This window comes from Nomia melanderi, chromosome 1 (assembly GCF_051020985.1).
Source record: "Nomia melanderi isolate GNS246 chromosome 1, iyNomMela1, whole genome shotgun sequence".
In the NCBI taxonomy this organism is placed as follows: Eukaryota; Metazoa; Arthropoda; class Insecta; order Hymenoptera; family Halictidae; genus Nomia; species Nomia melanderi.
The window spans coordinates 22,576,399-22,599,696 of record NC_134999.1 but is presented as its reverse complement, the minus strand read 5'-3'; the positions used below and the strand labels follow the sequence as shown (position 1 = coordinate 22,599,696).

The 23,298-nt window shown below is 32.3% G+C and overlaps 7 protein-coding genes and 1 long non-coding RNA gene across 17 annotated transcripts; 4 read left to right on the top strand and 4 right to left on the bottom strand.

Annotated features, from left to right (window-relative positions):
- Positions 1-43: 43 nt before the first annotated feature.
- MED21 (mediator complex subunit 21) lies at positions 44-1,284 on the top strand. The gene is made up of 3 exons (XM_031991204.2): positions 44-195; positions 268-379; positions 466-1,284. Exons 1-3 carry the CDS (start codon positions 154-156, stop codon positions 849-851), a joined length of 540 nt encoding a protein of 179 aa, XP_031847064.1. The 5' UTR covers positions 44-153; the 3' UTR covers positions 852-1,284.
- waw (Translation factor waclaw) lies at positions 1,003-3,800 on the bottom strand. Its single transcript, XM_031991194.2, has 7 exons — positions 3,406-3,800; positions 2,532-3,344; positions 2,203-2,442; positions 1,856-2,121; positions 1,563-1,777; positions 1,282-1,494; positions 1,003-1,214 (listed from the first exon to the last, which is right to left on the bottom strand). The coding sequence occupies exons 1-7, from the start codon at positions 3,489-3,491 to the stop codon at positions 1,089-1,091; spliced, it is 1,959 nt and encodes a 652-aa protein (XP_031847054.1). The 5' UTR covers positions 3,492-3,800; the 3' UTR covers positions 1,003-1,088.
- A 102-nt stretch (positions 3,801-3,902) lies between these two features.
- LOC116433279 (trafficking protein particle complex subunit 13) lies at positions 3,903-6,540 on the top strand. Of its 2 annotated transcripts, none has more exons than XM_031991195.2 (11): positions 3,903-4,233; positions 4,378-4,434; positions 4,544-4,712; positions 4,791-4,875; positions 5,041-5,168; positions 5,250-5,373; positions 5,459-5,555; positions 5,628-5,854; positions 5,931-6,031; positions 6,106-6,253; positions 6,390-6,540. In XM_031991195.2, coding segments are annotated over exons 1-11 (1,230 nt in total). In that variant the 5' UTR covers positions 3,903-4,232; the 3' UTR covers positions 6,483-6,540. The 2 variants fall into 2 exon arrangements, with proteins under 2 accessions (XP_031847055.1, XP_031847056.1); XM_031991196.2 differs by having other exon boundaries at positions 4,342-4,434.
- LOC116433280 (GPN-loop GTPase 2) lies at positions 6,206-8,576 on the bottom strand. Of its 6 annotated transcripts, none has more exons than XM_076371844.1 (8): positions 8,426-8,576; positions 8,249-8,345; positions 8,070-8,177; positions 7,691-8,003; positions 7,409-7,614; positions 7,214-7,328; positions 6,936-7,131; positions 6,206-6,855 (listed from the first exon to the last, which is right to left on the bottom strand). In XM_076371844.1, the coding sequence occupies exons 4-8, from the start codon at positions 7,809-7,811 to the stop codon at positions 6,615-6,617; spliced, it is 879 nt and encodes a 292-aa protein (XP_076227959.1). In that variant the 5' UTR covers positions 7,812-8,003; positions 8,070-8,177; positions 8,249-8,345; positions 8,426-8,576; the 3' UTR covers positions 6,206-6,614. The 6 variants fall into 6 exon arrangements, with proteins under 6 accessions (XP_076227959.1, XP_076227956.1, XP_076227960.1 ...); XM_076371841.1 differs by having other exon boundaries at positions 8,421-8,572; XM_076371845.1 differs by having other exon boundaries at positions 8,249-8,331; positions 8,421-8,572.
- Positions 7,838-8,316, bottom strand: LOC116433268 (proteasome assembly chaperone 3-like). The gene is made up of 3 exons (XM_031991181.1): positions 8,249-8,316; positions 8,070-8,177; positions 7,838-8,003 (listed from the first exon to the last, which is right to left on the bottom strand). Exons 1-3 carry the CDS (start codon positions 8,314-8,316, stop codon positions 7,838-7,840), a joined length of 342 nt encoding a protein of 113 aa, XP_031847041.1.
- On the top strand, positions 8,512-15,926 carry LOC116433276 (PAX3- and PAX7-binding protein 1). Of its 3 annotated transcripts, none has more exons than XM_031991190.2 (17): positions 8,512-8,676; positions 9,307-9,486; positions 10,340-10,518; positions 10,990-11,149; positions 11,216-11,315; positions 11,431-11,588; positions 11,677-11,759; positions 12,041-12,240; positions 12,356-12,545; positions 13,306-13,429; positions 13,709-13,897; positions 14,036-14,235; positions 14,310-14,460; positions 14,714-14,909; positions 14,983-15,181; positions 15,323-15,441; positions 15,617-15,926. In XM_031991190.2, the coding sequence occupies exons 2-17, from the start codon at positions 9,312-9,314 to the stop codon at positions 15,666-15,668; spliced, it is 2,475 nt and encodes an 824-aa protein (XP_031847050.1). In that variant the 5' UTR covers positions 8,512-8,676; positions 9,307-9,311; the 3' UTR covers positions 15,669-15,926. The 3 variants fall into 3 exon arrangements, with proteins under 3 accessions (XP_031847050.1, XP_031847049.1, XP_031847051.1); XM_031991189.2 differs by having other exon boundaries at positions 8,527-8,676; positions 9,020-9,486; XM_031991191.2 differs by lacking the exon at positions 8,512-8,676 and having other exon boundaries at positions 9,337-9,486; positions 10,340-10,429.
- Positions 15,927-16,058: 132 nt separating this feature from the next.
- On the top strand, positions 16,059-23,262 carry LOC116433275 (vitellogenin-6). 2 transcript variants are annotated; one of them, XM_031991186.2, is made up of 22 exons: positions 16,059-16,595; positions 16,981-17,216; positions 17,298-17,543; positions 17,625-17,783; positions 17,872-18,014; positions 18,101-18,248; positions 18,320-18,504; positions 18,574-18,893; positions 18,994-19,169; positions 19,233-19,450; positions 19,540-19,759; positions 19,839-20,040; positions 20,119-20,335; positions 20,398-20,555; positions 20,633-20,775; positions 20,839-20,972; positions 21,066-21,192; positions 21,258-21,440; positions 21,505-21,834; positions 22,097-22,352; positions 22,470-22,749; positions 22,882-23,262. In XM_031991186.2, exons 1-22 carry the CDS (start codon positions 16,583-16,585, stop codon positions 23,051-23,053), a joined length of 4,266 nt encoding a protein of 1,421 aa, XP_031847046.2. In that variant the 5' UTR covers positions 16,059-16,582; the 3' UTR covers positions 23,054-23,262. The 2 variants fall into 2 exon arrangements, with proteins under 2 accessions (XP_031847046.2, XP_031847047.1); XM_031991187.2 differs by lacking the exon at positions 22,882-23,262 and having other exon boundaries at positions 22,437-22,621.
- On the bottom strand, positions 20,255-21,631 carry LOC116433284 (uncharacterized). The gene is made up of 3 exons (XR_004236273.2): positions 21,486-21,631; positions 20,763-21,398; positions 20,255-20,679 (listed from the first exon to the last, which is right to left on the bottom strand). It is a non-coding gene; the product is annotated as an uncharacterized LOC116433284 (long non-coding RNA).
- Positions 23,263-23,298: the final 36 nt, after the last annotated feature.

Here is a 23,298-nt window from a genome sequence, read left to right as displayed (position 1 = left end):
ACATTGAAAAGTGTGAATTTTAACTGGAGTGATAAGAGGCGAATTTATGCACTGTACGATTTGTTTATGTTGCTTGTCGATGAGTTAAACACTGGAATAACATTTAACAGTGAATAAAAATAATAATAAAAACAACAAACAAAGTTTATAAATATGGCGGATCGTCTAACACAGTTGCAGGATACTATAAATCAAGTAAAGTAACCTCTTGTTCTTTATTTTATGTGCAGTAATGAATATGATTATTAATTAAGTATGTTGTTATAGCAAGCGGAACATTTTTGTAACAGCGTGGGTATTTTACAACAGTATTCGACACCTAGTAAGTTTCCTGGTTTCGATCGTGTGGGAACACCTCAGCCGCATCAACCTCAAGAAGGTACTGTTACTTTGTAATTATCGTGTAAACTAAGTGTTTCCTTTTACTGATCTTATTAGTACTTTTGCGTAAACGTTTCGCTTTAGATTACGCAGCACTGTTCGCAACTTTAATAGCGAGATGCGCGAAAGACATTGATACTTTGATAGAGAGTTTGCCAAGCGAAGAATCGTCGCAAGAACTCCAAGTCGCGAGTCTTAGTCGCCTCGAACAAGAGAATCAAGAAGCTGGCGAACAACTGGAAGAAGTCGTGAAACAGGGAGAAGCGCTTTTACAAAGGATCCAAGCTGCCCTACAAGACATTGCTCAGAGCCAGTTAGATATGCAGGACCCAGCTTCTACGTCTGTAATCAATATTAATCTTAATACCGCTATGACTTTTAAACAAGAGAATGTTAATTCTGTAAATACAGTTTCCTCGAATAATGCGCATCAATTGTCTGATCCTTCGTCGAGTTCTATAAATCAATGATACATCTTCGTAACAGTATACATCTTCGAAGAAAATGGACATCAATGGACTAAGTGTGTATACGTTGCACTAAAGCGTTTAACTGTCCAAATAAATCATGAAAGATAAAGTATTTTGTATTATAAATAAATAACTTAATTATATTAGAATGTTTCATTTTCTTGTGTTAGGAAATTGTAATTAAAGTGTCTACGGTGATCTTTCGATTAAAACAGGATTTGAGTTTAAATAATTTTATTATCTTTTAAGCACTTTTATGAATGTATCTCGTGGGATAGAAATTTTTCCAATCATTTTCATCCTTTTCTTTCCTGCTGATTGTTGTGCTAACAATTTCATTCGTCTTGTGACATCGCCACCATACTAAAATAGGAGAAATAGTAATGAGGATGTTTGTAAGTACGCATAGAATGTAATAAACGATTCTTACCAATTTTGCTGTTACATCTTTTCTGTATGGTTTTATAGTTTCCCTTGCGAGGACATCTGAATTGTGTTTCGCTTGGATGACTATTTCAAACTGATGACGTGGAATAAGGTTTACCAGTTTTTCGCATAATTTTTTACCTACTTGAACAGCTTTACTGACATGTACAACGGTACTTAATTCTTCCACTGTATTGCCATTTAAAGCAATATTTATCTATGAAATGTGAATTTATAACATATCAGGAAATTAATTATTAAGTAAAATAAGGTGAATACAAATACCTTGATTAGTTCCGTAGGTTCATATCCGTATTCTTCATAATCAAAACTAGCATAACCAGAAGTCATATTTTTTAGATAATCGTAGAAATCAACAATAATTTCATTTAATGGCAGTAAAAATTGAAGCATCAGTCTGTCGTTTGCAATGTTTTTTGTTACTTGTTCCACTCCTCGTTTCTCAAAGCATAAAGATAATATTTCACCCATGTACTTCTCTATTGAAATAATTCAAGAAGTTCTTCCAGTTAATAATTACACTTATGAGAATAAACGTGTTACTGCTAAGTACATACCTGGTGTTATAATAGTTCCTAATACAATGGGCTCATAAAATTTAACTACAATTTGTGGATTAGGGAAATGTGCTGGATTATCAAATGTAATTTCTGAGCCACCGTGCTTCTTAATATTTTTAGCACCATGTATCGTTGCTTTATATTTTACATTAGGTACAGTAATGATAGGCTGAGCATCATATTCTTGCTCCAAACGTTGCATAAAAACTTCCATATGTAATAAACCTAAAAATCCAATTCTCCAGCCTTGACCGAGTGCAATGCTAAATTAAAAATGCATCAGATTTACTCTTTCCTATGCGAATGTTGCGCGTACCAACTTATGAAATCATTACGAAGCATACCTAAAATCCCTGGCAATAGACACGGAACTGTCGTTTAGCATTAACTTTTCAATGGCGACTCTCATTGCATCAAATTGTGACTGATCAGTAGGATACACTCCTGAAAAAACCATTGGTTTCGGTGTTTTTAACTCCAGAAGAGGTTCTGTAGACCGATCTTTTCCGCACAATGTGTCACCGATAAATGCTTCTTTAGAAGATCTCATATTACACGCGATGCATCCTACTTGCCCTGCAAATCTAATTAACTAGAATTTAATTCTTTTAACTTGATAATCAGCTTTCGATCAGTGCATATAAAATTATAAAAAATAGAAATTAACACTTACAACTTTTTTACAGACACTTCATTAGGCGTTAGCATTGAAAGAGTCATAACTTGATACGACTTTTTATTGTGCAGTGACTTAATGGTTTCACCTACCAATATCGATCCTTCCTTAACATATATTAAAGAAATAGCTCCTTTATATTTATTATGCCAACTGTCAAACGTTATGGCTCTAAATGGCATATCTCTAAATGCATCAGGTGGTGGAATTCTTTCAACAACAGCATTTAAAATGTTTTCCACTCCAGTACCAAGCTTGGCAGATATTTTTAAAATGTCTTCTTCTTTTATGGAAAATAATGCTTCTAACTGTTCTATTACCCTCTCGGGATTGGCATTTTTCAAATCGATTTTATTTATTGCTGGTATTATAACCAACTGATGTTTAATAGCTAAATAGTAATTAGCTACTGTTTGTGCTTGCACTCCATCGTTTGCATCAACAAGTAGAACAACTCCCTGACAGGGAACCAAAGAACGATGGACTTCAGCAGAGAAGTCTACGTGACCGGGTGTATCTATTAAATTAAGTAGATACTTAGTTCCTTTATACATATAATTAAGAGAAGCTGTCTGAGCCTTAACCGTAATCCCACGGTCTTTCTCAACTTGTAACGTGTCTAATACTTGTTTCCCAGAATTTTTATTTATCGCTCCCGTGATCTCCAAAAGTCTATCGGCAAGAGTGCTCTTGCCATGGTCGACGTGCGCTATAATGCTGAAGTTACGTATATTTTCTAACGGAACTTCGCATCCTTCACTAATTTTCGATTCCGTAGAATACCATTTCTTATGCAGATATAAGTACTGCCTAAAAGTAAATACATTCTTTATAGAAAATAAATTTAAAGTATGAAATCAACGATACCAACCTTTTCAATTTTGATACGTTTGTTTGTAAAAATTTATAATTCCTTTCTGTACAGCACATATTATAAATAAGATTATTTATTCTCATGATTTAATTGTAACTCTACTTATTTTTCACAAATACTATTTATTAGTACAAAATGTACACGTACATGTATTATAATTTATGTCAAACTTAAATAACATTATATTTGATTAATGACATAAGTTTGAAGAAACTTTTGAAAAATGTAATACAAATCTTACATGAAAAAAAAAGGTTCTAAACTTTAGATGTGTCGACTGTTTATTCCATGAATGTTTTATTGTGTATTTATATCATTAAGGTTAGGTCATGTAGCAGTTAAGTTATGAGCATGAAACTTTTGCTATCATAGTAGGGGAACCTCTGATCGAGAGTCGCTAGCTTGAGGGGCAGTCGAATTTCATGGAAAATAACCTCTGTGCGCATGAGCAACCAGCATCATGAAATTCTCTTCATAATTATGGGATGCAACTTGAAGTTTCGCCTCTGTAAATGTCCTATGAGTCTGTGTCCTAAGTTTATGCAGTTAACACTGTTCAATACGCCCCCTTATGATATTCAGTCAATATACGTACCTAAGTTAAATGAAATTGTCAACGTTCACATTTCTTCCCCATATTATTCTGCAATAACTAAATTCTCGTTCCTCTTGGAAACTTTATTTATTGTTACCTTGAAATATGTGGAAAATTTAAGATACATACAGCTTCATATCATCTTTATTTATGTTTGTGTAACAACTGTTCTTATTGTTTGTAAAACAGTGTGTGTTGTGTGCATCAGGGGAAGCTAAATTTTCTAAAAAGTAAACTTTTATTATCATATTTATTATAGAATTTGTAGAATTGAATCCAATGTTAGCTATATTATAAGTTACATTTTATAAGTGGTATTTGACGCATACTGTTACTAGACTTTAATGAAGATTTCCTGCTTTTTCACTGCTAAGTGTTTGTAGTCAAAATGGAAACTAAACCAAAAAGTGAACACTTACTAGCATTAAAAGGTAATACGATGTACAAAGAACCGGATATGCTATATTCGTTTTGATTTCGATCAAAGTACGTCAGATACTATTGCCTTTAGATTTGAAGAATTTAATGTAACGTTTTCAGTGATGAGATTAACTCGTCCTACTCTCGCAAGTCCAGTAGTCGTAACGTGTGACTCAACAGATCTTCCTGGTAATACGTTAAATAACGAACTTAAAAACGATTGTACTGCTTTACAAGGAATGGAAACTCTTACGGTGGGACAATTTATGGTTTTACCACAAAGTTTTGGGTATGTTTATTTTCTGTAACAACCGTATTATGTACAATTATAAAATGACCGACTAAAACTGCATATATATTTTTCCAGGAATATTTATTTAGGTGAAATCTTTTCAAGCTACCTGTGCGTACATAATGGTAGTAAACAATTAGTAAAAAATGTTACTGTTAAAGTAAGTAACACATTTTGATATCCTCGTTGCAATATAGATTTCGATACTTTAATTTTTGTATGAAATACTTTAATAGATTATTGACTTTTAATAAAAATGAATTATAACAGTAATTGTACCTGCGCCACACTAATAAATTACTTTTAACAATGTTTTATACCATAGGCAAATTTACAAACAAATACTCAAATTATTTCTCTTTCTGGTAATAGCGGAGAAATGAAAGATTTACCACCTGACAGTACAGTTGATGAAGTAATACATCATGAAGTGAAAGAAATAGGCACACATATGTAAGAACACGGAGTCAATAAATTATTGAGTAGTCCCTTTAAATATGTAAAATTGAAACAATAAGTACAAATATATTTCAGATTAGTATGTGAAGTAACTTATGCGCCTACGAATATAGGCGCTACTTCACAATCATTTAGGAAATATTATAGGCTTGAAGTGGTAAAACCGTTAGATGTGAAAACAAAGTTTTATAATGCAGAGGTAACATTTGTACGATGATAACTACGATATCGAATTATTTAATCGTTTGACAGAAAAAATTAATGAAAATATTATTTTCTTGAAGTCAGATGAAGTATATCTTGAAGCACAAATACAGAATCTTACAGCAGGTCCGATATGCTTAGAAAAAGTTTCTCTTGAATCGTCTCACTTATTTAGTGGTACAATCATTGCATATTGTTATCAGAATTAACCTAACTGTGGATGAAATTACAAATATTTTATTTTTTCAGTGACAACTCTAAATACAAACAAAAAGGGAGAATCCATTTATGGATCGGTTAATGTATTAGACCCTGATTGTAGTAGGCAGTATTTATATTGTTTAAGACCTCAGTTAACTTTATTAAAAGATCCAAAAATGATGCACAACGCGACAAACATTGGGAAGTTAGATATCGTTTGGAGAAGTAATTTAGGAGAAAGGGGAAGGCTGCAAACATGTCAGTTGCAACGAATGGTTTGTCATGTTATTTATTATGTTATTCACATTGAATCGATTTTTCTAGAATACCATTTTTCTTTTCACTCTTTAGGCACCTGAATACGGTGATTTGCGAGTCACTATAAAAGATATTCCCCCGAAAGTTTATCTCGAACAGTCAGTAACACTTAATTGTCACATAATAAACACATCGTAGGTATTTCAGTTGTAATAACTGTTCAATATAATATCACATTTTATGTCTTATTTGATTATATATTTTTTAGAGAAAGAAGTATGGATTTAATGTTATGTTTGGAATCTGGTAACTCTATAGCATGGTGTGGTATATCCACCACAAAAATTGGAACATTAAAACCAGGAGCATCAATTGACATTCCTTTATGTATAATCGCATTACACAGCGGTATTATAGTAAGTATTATTTTGTGACACTTAGAATTTTAACGTGTTCACGTATGCAAAAAATAATAGACGAGTATTTACTTTATAGCTGAAAATGATTTAATTTGGAATTTTAGTACGTTAAACAACTCTTGTAACCTTTCAGACTATCTCAGGATTAAAGTTGGAAGATACATATTTGAAAAAGACATATGATTATGATGATTTAGCGCAAATATTTGTGTATCAAAACCACTAGTCAAAAGTTCAATAAATTATTACAAATGCTTAATTAACTATGTAATTTTATAAAACTGTACCTAACTATGTATACTCTTAAATATAGTTAAAAATAATATTGTCTGTAACATTTTCTTCATAAAACGGGTCTTTATTCAAAATACGAATCTATCGTAGACATTTTTTCAGTTTCACTTACTGCTCCAACGGCACATGCGAGTAGAGTTTGTATATCTTGAGGTTCGTTCCCACCAAAGATATAACCGTTAGCTTTGTCTATTGCATTTTTCACTTGTAATAACAACGCTTGATTAGAAACATCCAATGGTACGAAATTGACGAGACTATAATCTTCTATCAGCGACACGAAAGCTGCATTCAGTTTTTTGTACCTACAAAAATTCAACATTTTTAATTTAGTGAAAACAATAAGATTAAAAATGTTATAAAAATTTATCATAAGGAAACTTACTTTGACGTAAATGGGTTCTCATCCAGTTTATCCAACAAATATTTTAAATCGAGCACTTCGGTATAAAAATCTAGATTAAAATCTAGGCAGTGACTGAACTTTTTCATTTCATCGAATTTTGTCATAACGTTGACATGAGGTAAACCTAGCTTTAACATGGTTGTGGTGCAAAGAATTAAAGAGGATAAATATTTACCTGTTGGTTAAAATATTATTAGTACATAATATTATTTTGTAAGTACAATAATAAGAATATATTCAGTATGCTAAATAATTACCAGCGTCACTACAGTGGTGAGAGTCTACCAAATGTACGCTGCATAATCTGACTAAATTTTGCCCCAATTTCTCAGCAATCGCACTGATCGAATTATGATGCGTATATAACTCAACCTGTTACGAACGGTATCAAATATTTAATTTAAAATATACATTAGATTTTGTATCGTAAATGTTATATGTAATATATGTACTTGTCCTGGACAATCAATAATGATATAGTAATCCTTTAAATTTAAAACTTTCGTAATTAGCCATTTCACATTAGCTTCCAAGAATTCCATACAATAAACCAAAGCTCCATTTGGTCCAAGCCCGTAATGTGTCATTACTTCTTCATGTCTTATTAGTTCAGATATATCTACTAGTGGTTTGTATTCCATGTTTTCGTTTGCTGGATCTATAAAAAAATACAATAGCAGTAAAAAGTTTGTTCCCTTTCCACTTGTACTAATAACATACACATTTCTGTTTACCAATATTAATAATAGCAACTTTTCTACCCAGTTTCTCCAAAAATCTTGACATAGCATAACAGTACGTAGTTTTTCCACTTCCGGGTGGACCAATGACTAGTTGGCCAAAAATTAAACTCATCGTGTTACTAATTATATTTTATAATGTTACCACGATTTTATTTCGTTTACAGCCTTGGCGATAGCTTTCAAAGTTTTCGGATCATAATTTTTCAAAGAAATTGATACTAATACAGGTTTATCCACATCGATCTGTTCCGTTATAAATCGTGCAGCTGCAACGACTTCGATATCATCTTTTCCAAACAAAACCCTAAAGAAGACACAAATTTATCATTAGATATATACGTTTATATAAAATATACTCATAATTACTTACTTCGTAGAAAATGTCCTGTTATTTAACTCGTGTACTACAGTTCCTCGGGATACTACCACCAACGTCCCAAACTTTTTAAACTGTGTGATAACTGCTAGTACACGATTACTGAAAAAATATATATACAAATATTTCACAATTATTATTAAGCAAATAACATATCTGTGATGTTTCATTACCTATAGATCTTCAAAGCAATATCAGTATGATGACCATCAATCACAATAGCACAAGCATGATTCTTCATATTTCCTGAGCTTATCTATACGAGTAACACTATAAATGTACACAACACAAAGATCCAATTAATAATATCAACTTACTTCGTTAAATTCAATATGTTTACATTACATTACATATATATCATCAATCACACGAAATCATGAAATAATCATGAAATAATCTTAGACTTAAAATTTCAGCGTTTTTCAAGATGAGCGTCCACTGCGCATGCGCAAGGGTGTTGTCGATTCTATGCATGCGGTTTCTTCTTTCAATTTTATCCAGTGCCCTGAAAAAATGACGGAGGTGTTGTCATCGAAGGAGCAGCAACGTTGGATTTAAATAGTCCTCAAAGACGTTCAATTAAAGGACACGTACGTCAAAGGTACTAATTAAAGTTTTACCTCTACGAGAGTACTTTTCGACACGAATATCAGAGGTTAGAACATAAAATTTTGCTTAAAGTCGAAAACCATTTCTGCACCATGCGCAGTCGCATAGTTCTGTATGCACGCATGCGCAGTGGATCGGTGACGGTTAGAGTTTCGAACCTCTTGCATCTGTAATATATGATCATTATTTCTAGTACTTTTTTTTATAAATTGTAAATGTTCATAGTGTCTTTGTTATAATTATTGTATAATTTTATCGTTGAAACGAAAATATTGGGACGAGAAAAATGTTACGAGAAAGTCTGCATAAAATTATGAATTATAATTTATACGTAGCCCTCTATCGGTGACTGGAGAAATTTTGAAACACGTAGTCAAAGTCGGCTCTACAGTGATTCTTGTCCAACGGATAATCCATATTACAATTTCACGAGTGTCGCGTGTTTCTGGTCTGTATCGTGCATTTATGAATTGAAAATATGCAGTGATATGAATATAAATATACGTTGAGAGAAATATTCCGTGTGCCATGAGAGTTTGCATGCGTGTACGGACACCGTTTTGAGGAAATAACGCCGCAGAGGTGTACGTGTGGGATTTCAAAACGGACTGGTTTATGTTAGAGACGATGTCATTATTCAATAAACCGAAGAGGAATATCCGACGTCGACACTTCAACGACGATGACGAGGATAATGAGAACAGAATGGAGGTGGAGGACACGCAGCCAGTTAAGTCTAAGACAAAGAAGAAAGATAAACCGAAGCAGACGCTTCTTAGTTTTGGAGAGGAGCTGGAGGAAGGTACACTCTAAATATGTGTATACGTATATATACCCATAGATGTTAACAAATGTTTCATAATACATTAAACGTTCATACGATATTCATTCGACGTTCGTTTCTGTGTGTATGCATACACGTATGGAACCTTTATGTATTAACACATTGCGTACCGGCCAGTTTTCAGGAATTGTGCGGATGGCAATTTTCAGTGAGGTCAACTTATATCATTGTACATAGAAAAACTCAGATATATTGTTATGTAATATATTTTAAATAGATAATCAATTCAAATCAAATTTTATATTTTTTCAATGCTGTGGTAATTAGCGAAGTTGTGTAGCTAAGTGTCCTTATGAAAAAACAAGATTTCTCACTACCGGTACGCAATGTGTTAACGGTCTTATTTTTAATATGAGAAGCCTTCCAGATTTGTGGAAGAGTGCTATGTTGCGAATTATAATACATCGGGATTATGAGAACTCTTTACATGATATGTTATAAATGTCAGTGAATTATCGTTTGGTTTATACTTGCATACGTGATAAAATTGTAACTTTATCCTCAGCGTTATATAGTTTCTACTATGACCTCGTTTTAGAAAAACTTATATTACTAAGATTGTATAATCTTTGTTGCCTGTCAAAGGTATTTAATTTGATCGTGCATTGTTCACGAGATGAGCTCTGGGATGGCACAGTGGCAAGAGGTTATTGATAAATAGCAAATTAGTATCGAAAATGAGGCGAGAAAAGATAAAAACTGACCAGTGAGACTCGCATTCCTTCTAGGGCTCATCTCGTAAATAATGTGGAGTAAAATATAATTGTAATATTTTCTATTTCGTATGTGTCAATAATGTAATGTTTTGCAGCGGACGATGGTGAAGTCTTTAAAGTGAAGAAATCATCGAGGAGCAAAAAGTTGATGAAACAGCTAGATCATGAGAGGAGAAAAAAGAAAGGTGAAGAGAAAATGCAAGTGGACTCTGAGCAAGCGAACATGTCCATTAAACAGGAAAAAGATTTAGAAATAAAGACAGATGATCTAGTAGTAAGCTATCTCTATGATGTTTTATTAGTATTAAAATTTCTTCTATTTATATCACTTAAAACGGTTCACTCTGCAGTTTTTGTATTATACATCTTTGTACTTAAGCGTGCCCCTTTTGTAAAGTTTATTTTTGGAAACTGCTGCTTGTCAGGCATAAAATTTGTCTTCAACTTATGTACGAAGTATAGATAATTAAATATAGATTTTACGTATTAAATGTACCTTAACATAACATGTGCTTTATCCGTATTAAATTATACATATCATACGTGTTGTGCACTATAAGAGAAATCTTATTGTAAGAGATTATCAGAAGCTTTCGCCTCGATATTTAATAATGTTATTTTTCCAAGGTACAGAAATACTTGGAAAATGTTATTTCGACATAAAATATTATTTTTGATGTAATATAATTTTAATTCTGTTGTTAGTGATCGTTTAATTATCAATGATTCTTTTATTTTTCACTAGGTTAAAATAAAAAATACTGGACCCTTAATCTTAAATGGACGAGCTGCATTAGCAGCCGGAAAAGATGATTACACGTCTGATGAAGAAGATGACGAACCACGTAGTCACAAATTCAGAAGGAATACAGATAAAGCCGATACTATGAAGATTCTACTTGAAAGTATGTCGTTGATTTTTGTTTTTACTTTTACGGCAAATATAATGTCTATTATTTATACGTTTGTAGGTGGTTGTATACCTGATGCCGCTATGATTCACGCAGCTAGAAAGTGTAGACAGAAAGCAAGAGAATTAGGAACTGATTTTATTCCTGTCGAAGAGCAAAGGTAAAAATAAACACAAAATAACAGGAAGCCAATATACAAATTATCAGATAAATTTGAATTTCATTTTAAACATAGTACACATTATTAAATTAAATATGCATATTAAATGTTATAGCGATGATAAGGGGAAATCAAGACTTATCAGGGAAGAAGACCATGATAGAAGCGATGACGATGATTCTCAGGATAGAATCGATATGACTGTTAACACTGAAGCTCGAGATAAAGAAAAAAGAAGAGAAGCATTCCTTGCTTCGCAAGCACCAATAAAACGTTAGTTTCTTCTTGTTTATTATACAGTAATACTTATAAACACATATAACCTATATTACATGTCACATGTTGTACATCTTTCTTTCAGTTTCCGATGATGAAAGTGAACACGAAAACGAAGAGGAAGAATGGGAAGCTCAACAAATCAGGAAAGGTGTTACAGGGGCACAGGTGATATTTCATTCTGTTTTTACAATTATGTTTTAACACATTGCGTGCGGGCCATTCTGTTCATTTCAACTTCTATCAGTTACGTTCAATTCATTTATTTATTCAAGAGTTTCCATTACAAATAGAAATACTTCCAATCAACTATCTACTTTTAGTACTTTTAGTACTTTAGTACTACGGCACATGAAAATAGTACTTTTACCTATCCCACGTACAATGTTAATAGTGCATTTATCATGACAACAATTTTATTTGCTATTACACTACCAAAAAATCTCCAGATTGCAGCGGTACAGCAGGACTCTATGATGCAGCAGCAATACTCGATGGGTATGAATGTGAATCAGATAATGGGAAGTGGAGTACCTTTAGAAATGGTAATGATGCCAGCTCCGCCACCTCCACCAACGATTCATCCACCAGACCCAACAAAAATAGTACCAGTCACTCCCCAAGAAGTTGTCAATAAGATGCGTGCAAGGTGGTAAATTATTAAAAGTCACATACGTCATTGACAGTACAAAGTTATTTCATTTCTGTGCGGTCCTACTGATTACTCTCCAATCAATTGCGAATGATAAATGTCTCATTTGTAGATTGGACAGTTTGAAAGAAGTACATCGACGTCATCAATTAGATCAGGATCGTTTAGAACAAGAATTAAGACAGACTATGAAAGAACTGGACGATGGCGAAATTCGCGCACCACAGCTTGCACAGCGCTTCAGATATTACCAAGAGTTGCGTGGGTATGTCACTGACTTGGTAGAGTGTCTTGATGAGAAGGTGGGTTTACACGCTGTCACGTTTTTTTATGTGCACTGGGGTTTTCCATGCAATTTTTGGCTGTACAAATCATCCAGCCACAGTACGAACAATGCATTTTTCTTTCTCATTGACTCAATGTTTTTCCTCTTCGAATTGTCTTTCTACGAGCTTTCTCTGAAATACAGTGATCGTTTTGTTGTCATATTAAATTACTATTATTTCCCTTGTTACTGATTTATTATTCGAAGCAATTTATAGAAATATAGGGAACGTAAAGTCATACCTAGTTTTCAATGTTTTCCATTATTTTATTATTAATTCTTTCTGTATATTAATGTATTTCTGTTACACTCCCTTCGTTTACAACGAAGAAAAATGCATGTTAAAGATTGAAATATTAAAAAAAGATTATAATGCATTCATCGTGTATAGTTATATTGCCGGGGGTCTGTATCTTCTCTGTATGAAAAATTGATTTGTAATAGAGTAAAAATTACTTTTAAGTATTTGTTAAAAAATTGAAAAAAAATTTAATATGAGTGGTAAGTAAGTTAACAGTGATTCTTTACTCGTTCGTAAGCAACAGACATCCAATGACTGTGGAAATATACGTTGAGTTCCAGCAAATGTTGTTAATCACAGATTATTCGTGTGGCAAAATTATTCGTTTGATTATCAACAAATGTACTCGATACGAACATTTTCTGGAATAGAAATAATTCCCAAGGTCATTGAATTAATACATTGTGTGAATGTTAACATGTAACTTTTTTGTTAGCTGCCTCTGGTTGTTGGATTGGAGCAACGTTGGTTAGATCTTTATAGTGAACGTGCGACTGAGCTAATGGAAAGAAGACGACAGGACACGAGAGATCAAGCCGAAGAAATTACTACAGCTGCAAGTCAGTTATTTTAGTATATTTGTAATATATTTAATATAAATGTCTAATATATATATACATTTATATATTATATAATATATATAATTGCATATATTATTATTAATTAGAAGTATGTATATTATATGATATATGTAATGGTATACATATATATATTAATATTACAATCAATTTACAATCGTACACATAGATTATTAATATATTACAGACATTGGAGATTTTTAAACAATAAGATAGTTTCTGCGAGTGTACTTTTAACATAAATTACTCCATAAATTTTAGGAGGCCAGCCAATACGAAGGGGACCAGAAGTTGAAGCTCGCATTCGTCGAGCAACAGAAAGAGAAGGAAGAAGGGCTCGTCGAAGAAGAGCCAGAGAACTAGCTCCTACATTACCCAAACATATTGATGGAATGTCTAGCGACGATGAAGTTACTGAACAGCAAAATCTTGCTTTTAAACAAACGAAAGGTTGTATTTTATCAAGTCCCGTAAAGTTTATTCAACGGAATTAATGACACCAGAAATATTTTAAATTGTTTCAAGTCCGTACACTTTTATATTTCTTATATCATTTGAGTAACGTACATTTGTTTATTTTTAATTTAGATGAAATCGATAACGAAAGCAAAGATATCTTCTTTGATGTAATGGACGAGTACTGCACATTGAGAGGAATACTAACAAAGTTGGAGTCTTGGAGAGAAACGGATAGAGATGCTTATATGGAGGCTTACGTTTCTTTATGTATACCTAAAATCATATCTCCTATCATTAGATTACAGTTACTTACATGGAATCCAATTATGGTAGTTGTTTTATGAATTTTTATATTACGCCGCAGTAGATTCTAGACAGAGGTACTATGCTTTTGTTTTTTTAGGAGAGCGCTGACATAGAAAGAACGAAGTGGTACAACACACTATTGTTGTATGCGTTAGATAATAAAGAAACTGAGGAATCGCTTAAAAGGGATCCAGATGTTAGATTGGTACCGTCAACGGTGGAAAAAATTGTATTACCTAGACTGACATGTAAGGTTATGTTTTATTATCTTCTGTATAATTGGAATATTGTTTTTGTTAACGCTAGGTTTATGGACATTTATTGTACAGAGTATTCCATGTCCATAAAAGTCGATATTAATAATATAATAATAACATAAATATTATTATAATACTATTATAAGATATAAATAAATACAATGTCTAAAAGTTGCCAAATTGAGGTAAACCTAGTGTTAAATAGTTAATATACTAATATAATAATTTATTGATTTTCTTTCAGCTATAGTCGACAAAATATGGGATCCAATGTCAACGTCACAGACATTACGACTCGTAGGCACAGTGAATCGTCTTATTAGAGACTACCCGAATTTAAATGATACCAGTAAACAATTAGAAACACTATTTAATACCATATTAGACAAAATTAAAGCAGCAGTAGAGAATGATGTTTTTATACCAATTTTTCCGAAACAGTCAGTATACGTTGTACATTATTTCTAAAAAATGTCAGTAATTTACCAGTGTTAACAATCATTTCATTTTCAGAGTTCTGGACACTAAACATCAATTTTTTCAAAGGCAGTTCTCGATGGCAGTTAAGCTGTTGAGAAATTTATTAAGCTGGCAAGGTCTTCTCGGTGACACACAGTTGAAAAACTTAGCTCTTGGTTCGTTGTTGAATCGATACCTTCTAGCTGGTTTGAGAGTTTCTGCTCCAACTGATGCTTTGTTCAAAGCAAACATGGTAAGCTGTCAATACTTTATTAAAAAGAAGAAATTTAACCTAAAATCCTGATGTTAAAATTATAATATATTTCTAAATTCCTTGCTATTAATGCTTATTTGTAATGAACAAATAAACAATTGCTTTATATTTCTGTAAAAGGTAATGAGTACATTGCCCCGTGCATGGTTGCAAGGCGAAACAATAGAACATCTAAGAATGTTTGCTACGCTTATACAACAACTTAGTGAACAATTAGACCAAGCAAATCCAGCGCATAAGTAAGTATGAATTATTAAATTAAATTCAATCAATTTTATTATACTTTGCATACTCTTAAGGAGAAATAACGAATAAAATATTGGTATAAAATTTCCTGTTCGTAATGCCAGAAACATGAAATTAACGAAGAAAATATAAATGCAATAAAGGTAAACTAATTATTTACCTTTACAGCGAAGCCTGGGAATATTCGAAGTCCATCCTGAAAATAATCAAGCCTTTGTAATGTATTAATTGTGTACGCATTTCTTGATACTTTACGGTACATTCATTTTACAATATTCATTAATACGCCTATCTATAGTTTTGTACGCACCTGAAAGGATCTTATACATGGCGAATTGCAGTACAATTTACTTGTGTAATATATAAGAATGTAATTTTGTATAGAAATAAATTAAATTAGATTCTGATAACAGTACACTTTCCAATGGCAGTTGTAAATAAGAAAGAACAGTATGTGAAAATAAACATGTAAATATCAGATTGTTTACCGTTCCTATTTATATCTGAAAGTAATAAAATTAATAATTTTCTAATGAAATTGGTTCTATTCCATTCATTGAATTGCTATACACGAATGAAAAATATTTCTTTGCTTTCAAATATGACATTAATTTTTTTTCAATTGATAAATTTATTTGGCAATGCACGTATAATATGGATGGTTGTCCTGATATTAATTTATTTCTATTGAAACGTGCGACGATGTACAATAATTTTTACATAAACTTTATATTTAATGTAATGTACAGAAATGGTGATACAATAGCTAAATATAATGGAAAGCTGAAGTAGCTTTGTCTTGTTTCTTTTAGACGTTATATTTATAAGACCATTATATTATTAAATTTCTCAAGAAGAAGATTCAGGCGTAGATCATTTTTGTATAAATTATAGAGGATACGTGAGAATTTTAACGAAAGAGAATTTCTTCTATGATTCATGTATTACATAAAAATATACAGAGAAAACGTAATAGGCTAATTTATACGATTGAAGATAATTTAGAGAGGAGATAAGTTTTACCCACACAGATGAAGAAGCCCGTTCATGGGTCACAGAGAGATAGAGACAGTAAGGGTCATCTCTTGACTCCTATGAACTCAGTTCACTTTTGTTAAGCTATCACTGCACACCATGAGGTTTACAGGTACAGACTTAAATATTTTTATTTACAATTCCAAAGAAATAATTAACGGAGGCACACTTATAATTTATATTTCTCTCTAAATACATTAGAATTGTAATATTGTAATATTACTGATACATTGACAGAAGTGTATTAATGTTTCATGATAAATATTTATAAAATAATTTACAATTCCTTATATAAGTAACTGAAAATTTTTCATATAATTCTTGTAATTAAGCTGTGCGTATTTCATATTTGTACCTGCGTTACGTAAATATATCTCTATAATTGTTGTGTTGTTAATAATAATTCAGTTGAATAATCATATTACGATAACAAGCTTAACGTGATTTATTCAGGTAAATTCTGTGCGTATATTAATTAAGAAACACTTCTCTTACAGATATCAATTACACGTTAAAAGTGCTAGTACATAAATTGGGGATAGCTGCGTTTGTCCTTTTTGTATTGTTTAATAACAATGTTGCATACACCTTATTTCAATCAGGAAGAGAGTATACGTATTCTTACAAGGCTCTTTCGAGTTCCGGTGTTTTATTACCATCTCATGCGTCATCTTCTTGGGGATTTCATGGGAAACTTGTGATTCAAGCAGAAAAAAATGTAGCCACCATGCAGGTACAGTTTACGTACAGATTTATTACTTATAAAATATTGTTTTAAATCATGTAGTTATAATTTATACAATTTTTCAATCAGTTGGAATCATTGAAAGTGTCTATATGGAATGGTAACACGCAAAAAAAAGGAAACGATCAAGATATTACTGACGACGTAGGTGAACTTTTGAAGCCGTTCCAGATTACGTATGGAAATGGTTTGATTGAAAATTTTAGCACAGAAGCTGCTTCTCCTTGGTCCGTGAACATAAAAAGGAGTATAGCAGGAATTTTTCAATTGGACCTTTTTAATTTAGAAAACGAAGTAGCTTTCCATTCCATCGAAGTGAGTGATTACTTATACGTATTTGTAAAATACAATGAAATGTATGTTCCTAATATTATTGTAATTGTATTTATATCCTAGAGAAACCATTATGGTCAATGTAACATTGAATACGTTGCTAATCCTCAAGAACAGAACGAATGGTTGATAAGAAAATTTGTAGATCCTCGAACGTGCATTGGTCATTCTCATTACACGTGGTCCAATGTCCCTAAAATGATGTGTCCAAACGGTGATCAAGTATGTATTGTATATATAATTGAGATAAAAAAAACTAAATATTGCTTTACAAAACAGTTTAATGAAAGAGACTTAAATACAATCTTAGAATCCAATATTAAAATCCAGCGAAAGGTTGTACAAAGTTAAAATGAACGGAACCTTGAATGAAGTTTTATTCGTTAATGCTTCCGGAGGCATATATGTTCAACCATTTCAAAGTTTTGGCGAAGCTCAGTTTCATTTCACAAGGTAATTGAAAATTTGTTCGTTCCAATAGAACTCACTTGTTGTTTGTTATTTTAATAATTGATGTATATTCATTTTCTTGTGTACAGACAAATCTTCAAGTTAATTTCAGTGAAGAATATTGCAAATAAAATACCCGTTCAAAATTTACATTCTAAAGCCTTACAACATGAACTTCCAGAATTTGATCTCACTCAAGGCAGAGGTACTCCTGATAAACTTTCTATTTTCAAATCGGTAAGTTACATTTAACTTAATAGGTATTAGTACTGTCGTACCTAATTATTAATAATAAATATGCATTATAGATAGGAACTCTATTAGACAAATTGAGTCAAAAACTTGAAAACCCTGGTTTGGATACAGAGACTGATAATTTACATAACACTACAATTTCTGTTTTACTTTATTATCTTGGGATGTTGGATGTCACTGATCTACGTACAGCGTACGCCAAAATCTCAGGAACAAGTTACAAAGAAGAAACAATCCGGTACTAATTATCATTGGTTTCACAACTTCTTGTGTCGGTATACTGTTTCATCCTTTTGTATTATTGTAGAAACATGTTCCTCGAAGCTCTTCCACAAGTTGGAACGAAAGAAGCTGCACTGTTCGTACTAGAATTAATCCAAGATACAAAAGTATCGGAGATGTCTGCGATTCAACTTCTCACTCAGTTACCATTTCACATACGAAAACCTGATGTTCACTTACTAATAAGTCTTCAAGTGTTTCTAAATTTACCAGGAAAAATTTCTACCGAGGTTCAAAATACTGCAATCCTCACGTATGGGACACTGATCTACAAAACATGCTTATTGTATTGTCCGTATGAAATGTTGGATGATTATGTGCGTCTATATCTGGATAAGTTTACAGGTATATGATTTGTAGTACTTTAATTATTTCATTGAATCACGAATTTCCAATATTTCTTAACCTCTTATTTTTTATTATTGATGTATTAAATTATTTGTAGAGACAAAAGAATATAAGAGGAAAATGATTTGGTTAGAGGGGCTGGCTAACATACAATTGGGGAGAGTAGTTGAATTCTTAGAGCCTATTGCGAGTGGTAATAATGCAGAGTCACGTCACTTTCGAGTTCTTGCTGCCTGGGCATCCCTTCCAACTGCACCGCTTAGACCTGATGTTGTAAGTGTCTGATTTGCTTATACCGTATCATTAATTCTCATGGATTCTAATTTCTTATTTCAGATTTATCCAGTCTATTGGCCAATTTTAATAAATAAAACTGAACATTTAGAAATGAGAATTGCTGCGTTAACATTACTGATTGTCTCTAGTCCTACACCAAGCAGATTGATATCATTATATTGGTATATGCAAAGCGAACGCAATCCACATCTGTACAATTATTTTTATACTACCCTAAAGTCTATGGAGCGAACAACGTATCCTTGTTACATTCACATGTATGTACACGTACGGTATAAGACTTTTGTTCTACAGCAGTGTTAAACGCTCTGTTTTTATATCAAGTAATTTTTCTTCGCAATTACAGAGGCATTATAGCTGCACAATTTACAAGAGTCCTTAATCGATCACCGAAAGATCAATATTTAATTACTGGTAACTATTTATTTGACTACCAAGATACATACAGAAAATTTGGAGCAATGATAGATGGTATTGTTATTGCTAACCCTGCGACAAACATACCTGAAGTGTTGTATGTGACTTTTAATACCTATGGAAGTGGAATTAACATAAACCATTTGTCTGTAAGTAATAACTGAAAAAAATTGTAAATATTGTTACGCTGTTTCATCTATCAGTTTCATAAAAATTATGCGTGTACAGTTGTATATAAAAGGTGAAGGTCTTTTGCATTCCTTGTCAACGTATCTTGATGGTCCGTCACAAGTGAAGGATATATTGAAGCAATTTAAAATAGATCAGAAAGAAAGTGGTCCTGTTCATTTAGAAGTAATTGCTCGTATTCAAGAGAAAACCGTTCTGTGCCTTCATTTAAATGAAACTAACATCGTATCAGGATTTAAATGTAAGTGTATAAATATTTGTTCAAAATTAATGAACTATGTATAGCTTTTAAATATACTATTACATTATATATCTCTAGATCTCTCATCGTTGCCTAATAAACTGTACCACATATACCAAAACGTAGAATTTCATGTTAATCAGCAACGTATTAACGTACCTGTGACATTAGAATCAGTGCAGGTCACAGATTTAGGAGCAAACGCTAGACTCGCAGTGACCACTACATCATTGTTCTCAATGAGAGGAAACTTTACACATGTTGCAACTGGCCGTAACAATCATGTTATACTACGGTAAGTGTAAACAATAATATTATGCTTTATTTCAATGTTTCACATTATTATTTTGTTTCCAGTACATCCATTCATAGAACAGAAATGATTGAAAACTATAATCCTTTAATTGATATATGGCATAGCGCAGAAAGGGCACATTCTATTCATGTGTACGTTCCAGTCAACATTACGCTTGGCATTGAGGATCGTCCTTTTATTTCATATAATACTCCGGAAGGTACTAATAATTTAAAAAATAGAATTCATAATACTCTATAGTTAAAATATAATCTTCTTCTTCAATCACTTCCGTAGAGCATCTTAAAATGGGCCTTACGGTTCATGTCAGAACGACTACTAACCTAAGAGGTGCAAATGTTAAATCAAAATTATTGAAAGTCTGTCCTGATTGCGCTCAATTATATACAGTGAAAAAATCACCCACCTATAAACCAAAAGTAAGTAGACTTTGGTTATCCCTTTTAGTAATTTGTAGTGCTGAATAATTATTGCTTTCGCAGGATGTAGCTTTGTATGAAATTCAATTAGAAGAATTGGGAGGTCTGGTGTGTGTAAAACTCTTTGACTGCGAAACCACAATATCACGAGAGAAATTAATTCATGATGTGTTCTCTTCTCATCAAGCTAATTATCCGTACGTGCAGTTTAATACATTTTCACTTTCATCATTATACCAATCATGTTAATTTATTAATCATATCGATTCGTTGATTTTCAACTATTTTAGTATTTGGCCATTTCTGCAGTTTGCTTTCACAGCACTTAATTTCCTAGATTACTACACATACATACCACCCAAAGGTAGTTTTGGTTTAGCCGTTTATATTAGCACAATTGATACGAAGCAAACTCAAGTTAGTAACATTTCTATATCCTGAATACCTAAATTGTAAATTCTATATCGAGCACTTTTTATTAGGTAAGATTTGAATATATCAAAGGTCCGAACCATCATATATTATCCTTAACACGTCGTAGTGCTGAATCGTCACAAATTCTTCAACAATGGAACTTAGCTGCTCTTTACGAGATCACAAGTTGGGTCTCCGATATGATAAAACTGAAAGCAACCAAAATTGTACCGGGCCAACAAGTTTTCAAGGTAAACTGTGTATAAAACAAAATAGTCACAGTCATGTAAACATACCATACATTTTGGCCTTTAGTTTTGCTTAGAAGCAGAGAAAGAAATACCTTGGGAATGGAACTTTGTTAGTACTAAACCAAGTGAACCTGCTAAAATAGTACTAAATGCTGTTTGGGGACTTGCCGATACAGCGAAAGGTAAATGTTTTGGGTCCTCTGTAACGTTGAATTTGCTTGGCGAAGTCAGTAATGATCAGCTGCAAGAAGCGAACGAAGACAAATGGCCATATAGAGAATGTCGTGAAGAATCGAAGGGAAAACAATTCACACCGTTCTCTGACGCATGTTATGAAGTGTCAAAAGAGTTATCAACTTTGAGGAAATATCAAATCATAGCAAAACACGAGAATGTAATTATATTTATATATTTTATATATTTAACAGGTTAAGTGCCACGAAAATCTTGACCGTTTTTCTGTAAGGTTATTCTTTTGTAGCAAAACATAGCAGGAACTATTAATTATTTAACGTTACACTATTATCAGCTTAGTTATTAAACATTTTCATTGTACTATTTTCATTAATTCAGAAGCGTCAGTCATCAGTGACTGACATGGCACTTAACCTGTTAAAGAACTGTCAACTTGATAATAAGTGTGCAACTGTAATTAGGTACCGAAAAATCTAATGAAACTGGCCTGGAAGTTTCGAGCGTTTTATGATTTGATTGGTGGAAACAGTAGCTCAGATTCCATGTCCAAGGAATTTATTGTCACCGCAAAGTTCCCCAAGGAGTCAGATTTTGGTGAATTATCTCTGAACAACGATAAAGTGGTCATCGAATACAATTACAATTTCATCGACACCTTCTTAACAAGAACTAGAATTCACAAATACATGGACTGGTCGTTCGTGAAAGCATTTTTTGGTAAGCCATTATTCGTTCCTCTAAATAAACATAGGCAAATAGTTAATTATTTGTACCTGCAGAATTGATTCTATTTGATTACAGTACATTACCTGACTTAATCACTTCCAAATTTAGGCACATGTATTGTAACATCAGAGACTGTAAAGTCAATTTATAACGTGAGCTATTCGTTCCGGAACAAGCGTGAAGTTCTGTTACTTAGTCAATGTTATAATGAGAATCCAAAGTACGCAATAACAGCACGGAATGATTTATACGGTGTCAATATCAATGTCTACGATGAAATAGACACTGTACGAATAATACCTAACGAAGTTGGAGGAACTTTGTACAATAACACAAACTACATTCCGTTGCAACAAAGCTACATGTTTCACACGTTGGGTTCCAAGAAGTAAGAAATTTTTAATATTTTCAAGATAACAAAGCGACAAATTTACAGTGACTATTGCTTCGCAGTTGATCGTACGTAATATTTCTGTGTTTGGGGATAATTATATTTTAATATATTATTATTATATTTCAGAGTAAGATTGGATAATAGTACTATTGACATAATAGTTCCTAATCTATATTTATACATGCATTGGACTCAAGAACAGGTTCTCTTATTCTTCCCAACGTATTTATTAGAATTTAGCTGTGGCATATGCACATTACAGGTTCCTGACAATAATAATTCATACGACAAATTATAGAATCTTTTATTAACATGTTTCATTGAATGGACGAAAATTTAATTTTAACAGACTCTTATTAACGTGGACATTTCATAAAATTCTGTATCTAAAAAGCAATATTTGTTTATAATAAATATGAAATTGTAATTTAAACAGAAACTGTAAATATCAGAAAGTGAAGTGTGTATTATTCGCAGAATAATGAAACGAAGTCACATTAATTACCCAATTACTCTTCAAATGAAATATATTTATTTAAAAAA